We start from the raw sequence: 6,000 nt of genomic DNA on the forward strand, positions 1-6,000 counted from the left end.
TATCTTTTGTTAGGTTTTAAGTTTGAATAGAACAAACCCAGAGGAATTATAATGTATTTATACTGAAACTGTGAACAGCAGTGCTCTCATAGTGTTGGTGCCTTTCATTTAATAGCAGTAATTTTCCCAATTGGGAATCTTGTCAGTGGATTCCACAGGTGTGGGATTTCTTTCCCAGCTGTTACACCATCCAGCCTGACAATGTAATGAGTGTGCTGCACTGCTGCAAGCCTGCTCTGCCCTTTCAGAACCTGCAGCTGTGCTTTATAAGCATCCAGGACACAATTTAAAACAGGAATATTTGCCCAGCAGTGTCCTTGTGCCCCACTGATTGGCAGAATTCATAGCTGGGTGTGGAATCTGTCCCGTTCCCCTTGTTGGAGCTGGTGCAGAAAAACCATAAATAACAGTTTGTGGAGGTAACTCATTGCTGCAGCATTCCTGAATGCAGCATCCCTGAGAGCTCTCGTGTGCAGCCCTGATCTGGTTACTGCTAAAATTGGTGGGGATAGACTTTGGTTCACCAACTTCATGTGCTCTAAACTGTACTTTTCTTGCTGTTTTTCAGTTCTCCACCTATTTTCCTGGTTACTTCGATGGCCAGTACTGGCTTTGGTGGGTCTTCCTTGTACTAGGTGAGTGGCTGTGGGGGGAAAGATGCTTCAAAACTGTAAAGTCAGGTAGGATTTTGTGAGCATTCCTGGCTGTTAAATGTGTGTGTGTGGATGTCCAGATGAAATGTGACCCTCATACTCCTCTGGCTGAGCACATTCAGGTTTTAAAGGCACATGTAAACACTGTCCTGGCAGTTCTTGGTGGCAGCATCCTGACATCATCCAGAAGTTAAGAAGAGAATAATGCTTGTAACTGATACTGTGTCTGCTCTTGCATCTTAAATGGAAGAGTGGATCGTTCCCTTCCTCATCTTAGTTTCTTTTTCCTGCTTTGGGAGTGACTGGATCTTGTTTGGAGTCAAAGTTTTGTGATTACCCAAGGAAAGTTTGTTTTTGAAGTTACCTGAAATGGGAAGATGAGGTGTTATTGCTACCAAAAATAATTCCTGTGTGTGATCAGCTGCTGTGCATCCCAGTGATGAGGACCCTCTGTAGTGGTGGCAGGGAGTTCAGCTGCTCCCTCTCCTTGGAGAAGCAACACCTGTGGTAACTGGACAAATGTGTCTCTCCCCTGCAGGTTTTCTGCTGTTTCTCAGAGGATTTATTAATTATGCAAAGGTTAGGAAGATGCCAGATACGTTTTCTACTCTTCCCAGAACCAGAGTTCTCTTTATTTACTAAAGGTAAATTTTCTGCTTTCCTGAATTTGTTCTGCTTTGACTTTAACTCTATTTAGTGACTTTTCTAGGCCACACTTTCCATTGCTTGAATATTTTTAGAACTCAAGGAAGCAGGGAACAGTTGTTTCTTGGCACCCCCTACCCAGCTCCTGAGTCTGCAGAGCCCAGACTGACCTGATGGGAGGCAGAGGAACACTGGGCATTTGTCCCTGAGTGTTTGCTGTGAGGAAGTGGATATTCATTTGATTCCCTGACTAGATACTGTGAGAACAAAACCCCTGCCCCTTGGTACTGCTGAGTATTTGGCAAATGTGTCTTTGAGAATAAATCACATGCCTGAAACACGTGGTGTGTCCCAGCCCCGAGGAGAGGTCACAAAATGCTGTTAGAGGGGCATGCCAGTGCCTTTGGCTTTTGTCCCAGAACGAGCAATTTCTCTGAATCCTGCTGTTTCAAATTGCTGCCAGGTTCCTGAAGAAATGACAGCCTTGCACACCTTTGCTCTCCTCAGACCCCCCCACACACCTGAGCTGTCCTCCCTGAGCATCTTGCAAAGACCTGAGTGCCTGGGAGTGTTTTGCTTCAGTGCTGAACCCCAGGCTGGCTGCCTTAATGGGGCTTTAAAGGAGGAGGCTTAAGTAGCTGAAGCCTTGTAGCATAATTTCCTGCTCACAGCAGATAATGGCCTGGCATTAACTGTCCCTCCCCGAGGGGAAGGAAATCCTGGAATAGGTTGCTTCCCAGCTGGGGAATGCAACACGATGCTCCCTTTAGAAATATCATAATAACACTCCATTTCCCCAGAGAGGCAATTGCAGCTGGGACAGTCAAAGAAACCAAACCAACCCCAGCTTTAAATTGGGGGTCATTAAATTGTTGAGATTTGAAAACCGAGCCTTGGGTTTCCAAATGCACTTCCCTTTTATTAGAAACTGCAAATTGCCCACGATTCTGCTTCGTTTCCAGGCTGTGAGAAGAATCTGCAGCACAGAGCAGCCTTTGTGCAGTGCTTTCCTCTGGTGATAGTGTGTAAAAATAGTTCAGCCAATTTCTTTACGTGTTTCAGTTCTGTTTAGCAAAGTTCTGGTTTGTGACCTCCTCCAGGATCTGTAATGTCCTCCCAGATTCCTGCTGAGTCACCAGAGGCTTGATTTCCCCCAGCTTATGGTCACAGAATGTGAGCATTTAAAGTCAGCTTTATCTCTGTATTTTGTCTGACTGAACAATTTAAAAAAAAAAAAATTGCTCCTTTACCAAAACTTTATTTTTTATTTCCTAAAGGAGCTCTGTGGTTTCTTTTTGCATAGACTTTTCCTGTGTTTGAAATTTGAAATTACAGGTTAGAGACCTGGCTTCACTCCTTGCTTGTGGAGCTGTAGAGTGTTTAAATCCTTATTTATGTGTCATTTTAGAGCATTTTAGAAAAGCACTTTCAGATATGCTGAGATAAATGTCCAGAATAATTCATAAATATTTCAGCTGTGATACTTCCCCTGAAAATAAATCTTTAATCCTGAATTCTGAGTGAAGAAGCCACAAAAGACTTGGATTTTCAGTGTATTATTGTCCTTAGATGAGATTTCCTCTTCAGGGCATGATGCAAAGGGCACAGTGAGGGATTATGGTTATTTCAGAGCAGGGATAATTTTTAGAAAATTAGGAGGGGAATAATGAGTGCAAACCAGAAAATACAACCTGGTGAAACGAATCTGGTGAAAAGCTGGAGTTTACTATTCCAGCTGTGTGTGCAGTAATGGACACAATCCTGCTGTTATCCTGTAAAATACACACAGATTCCTGAGCATTTTGCTGGAGTCACATCATTGTGTGCTGAGACACTTCATAAGCCCTTAGACATCCTGTGCTGTGTGAACAACATCCTCCTGTTATCCAAAATAACCCTCTGACTGCAGCTTCGCTGTTCAATATCCTTCTCCAACAGATGTTTTCTGGCAAATGTCTTCCTGCATTAGTGAAATCCCCCCCAAGAAGCAGCAGGACACCTGCAGGAAGTGAATCAAGGCTCTGGAGCAGAAGAAAAAATAATCACCTGCTTTAAAATAAATAAATAAAAGTACTGTTGGAAAAAGAAAAAAAAAAGGAGAAGCATTTCTTTCGATTTGTTTTTAGGTGTAAAATTTTAATAATTAACGCAGAATTCTGTAATTGTTGACTCATTAGTGGCTAATGTTTGAAGCAGCTCTTGCAGTGAGTCTGTGGTGTGCTGATGGAGCCCTTCAGCCAGAGTTTGTGGTGTTTGGGCAGCAGGAGCTGTGCCGGGGCCAGCAGGGGCCAGGCTTGCTTTAGTTCCTCTCCAGCCTGGGAGCTGCCCGGGCTCTGCCTGTGCTGGGCACAGTGTGACACTGTCCTGTGCTGAGTGTGACACTGTCCTGTGCTGGGCACAGTGTGACACTGTCCTGTGCTGGGCTGTGTGTGACACTGTCCTGGGCTGTGTGTGACACCCTGTGCTGGGCTGAGTGTGACACTGTCCTGGGCAGAGTGTGACACTGTCCTGTCCTGGGCTGTGTGTGACACCCTGTCCTGGGCTGTGTGTGACACTGTCCTGGGCTGTGTGTGACACTGTCCTGGGCAGAGTGTGACACCCTGTGCTGGGCTGAGTGTGACACTGTCCTGGGCAGTGTGTGACACCCTGTCCTGGGCACAGTGTGACACTGTCCTGGGCACAGAGTGACACTGTCCTGGGCTGAGTGTGACACTGTCCTGGGCTGAGTGTGACACTGTCCTGGACTGAGTGTGACACTGTCCTGGGCTGAGTGTGACACTGTCCTGGGCTGTGTGTGACACTGTCCTGGACTGAGTGTGACACTGTCCTGGACTGAGTGTGACACTGTCCTGGGCAGTGTGTGACACCCTGTGCTGTGCACTGTCTGACACCATGTGCTTTGCAGTGTGTGACACCCTGTCCTGGGCTGTGTGTGACACCCTGTCCTGTGTGTGCTGTGTGTCCTGTACAGCCCATGGAACTCCATGTCCTGTACAGTCCCCATGTGTCACATCCTGTACGGCCTGTGTGCATCATGTCCTGTCCAACCCATGGAACTCCATGTCCTGTCCATCCTGTGTGCTCCATGTACATCATGTCCTGTCCGTCCCCGTCCCCCGTGTCCTGTCTGTCCGTCCCTGTCCCCCGTGTCCTGTCTGTCCATCCCCGTCCCCCGTCTGTCCATCCCTGTCCCCCGTGTCCTGTCTGTCCGTCCCTATCCCCCGTGTCCTGTCTGTCCATCCCCGTCCCCCGTGTCCTGTCTGTCCGTCCCTGTCCCCCGTGTCCTGTCTGTCCATCCCCGTCCCCCGTGTCCTGTCTGTCCATCCCCGTCCCCCGTGTCCTGTCTGTCCGTCCCCGTCCCCCGTGTCCTGTCTGTCCATCCCTGTCCCCCGTGTCCTGTCTGTCCGTCCCTGTCCCCCGTGTCCTGTCTGTCCGTCCCTGTCCCCCGTGTCCTGCCTGGCAGCACAGGGGTGACTCCAGAGCTGAGGCTGCTCCTGCAGTCCCCCAGCACCCCGGGGCCTGTGAGGAAAAGGGGTCACTGCAGTCCAGACTCGGAGGTGTCATTGGGAATTTAGAGGTGGCACAAGTATTAACTTTTAACAGTCTTTATTCTCGGTGTTGTAGTATCCTTTCCTTTCGCACCACCAACTTTTTGGGCTCTCCAGGGGTTTTCAGGAACAAGTCTGTAGTGTAAAACTAAAAGATCATGTTGCGACTTTGTATAAAAACCATCTTGCAAGACAAAGGCCTTTTTTTTCTTTGGGCTTGGGACTTTTGAGACAATTCCTAATACACCTGTAATTCTTGCTTTTATAATTTGTGTTAGCAGAGACTCTGATGCGTTGGAAATGTAGATTTAATGTGCACTCCTGTGCTTTCTGCCAAGTGGTCATTCACTTTGGAGTTTTACTATGTTCAACCTGTAAATACAGCAGAACGTCAATAAATGTCACTTCTGTAGCAATTGTTGCTGTAGGACAGTGTTTAATTGAGTTTTGATGTGTTAATGCACCTGGTTATCCATGACAAACACTGATTATCTAGGGGCATTCCATCTCCTTCCATGGAAGGTGTAACACAAGTCTCCAAGGTGTCCATCTCTTTTGTAACCAAGCCTGCCAGGAAATGGTGATTCCATTTTGGGGGGTTTGTTGGATTTTTTGGTAGTTGTATGACTTACTGACCCATGAAACTGGTTTTGCTTCACAGCTGAGCTTCTCAAATGTACAGTCCCCACAAACAAGCAGCTGGGGCTGATAGAGATGGATAGAGGTTCCACAGAGTCCTCTTTAAACAGGAATAAGTGAACACAGAATTAGGAATTTTATCCTACAGGCAAAATCTGCAGCATTGGGGAACTCTGAATCACATTTGCCCAAACTTGGTCGATCAACCTCGTGTTTGCTCCCCTGGCATCTGGGCCTTATTTGGGCTTGACTCCAGAGAACTGGAATATTTGGCATTCCTGTTGCTCGTCCTGCGGTGCCTGAAGCTGCAGACAGCTCCAGCTCCATGTTCCTGCACAGCCAGGGGCTCTGGGAGGGATGGGTGGGTGCTGGGGTCTGCAGAAGCCACGCTGTGTTTGGTGTGGGTTCACAGGCTCCAATACTTGTGTTGGGTCTGGGACAGCTCAGCCACCTCGCACCACCAAAGGGACAGGGCTGTGGTCACCTGCAGTGACCAGGTAAACACCTCTGGCCTC

The 6,000-nt window shown here is 47.7% G+C and overlaps 1 protein-coding gene across 1 annotated transcript in view; it reads left to right on the forward strand.

The window, feature by feature from the left end:
• The window catches only part of NDFIP1 (Nedd4 family interacting protein 1), a 23,992-nt gene extending 18,730 nt beyond the window's left edge, over positions 1 to 5,262 (forward strand). The window contains exons 7-9 of the mRNA XM_036391602.2: positions 569 to 635; positions 1,192 to 1,297; positions 3,237 to 5,262. Coding sequence (XP_036247495.2) covers positions 569 to 635; positions 1,192 to 1,295 — 171 coding nt within the window. The 3' untranslated portion in view covers positions 1,296 to 1,297; positions 3,237 to 5,262. The remainder of the gene's footprint in view (positions 1 to 568; positions 636 to 1,191; positions 1,298 to 3,236) is intronic.
• The last annotated feature ends 738 nt before the right edge of the window (positions 5,263 to 6,000 follow it).

Source organism: Molothrus ater, chromosome 15 (genome assembly GCF_012460135.2).
Source record: "Molothrus ater isolate BHLD 08-10-18 breed brown headed cowbird chromosome 15, BPBGC_Mater_1.1, whole genome shotgun sequence".
Taxonomy (NCBI): Eukaryota; Metazoa; Chordata; class Aves; order Passeriformes; family Icteridae; genus Molothrus; species Molothrus ater.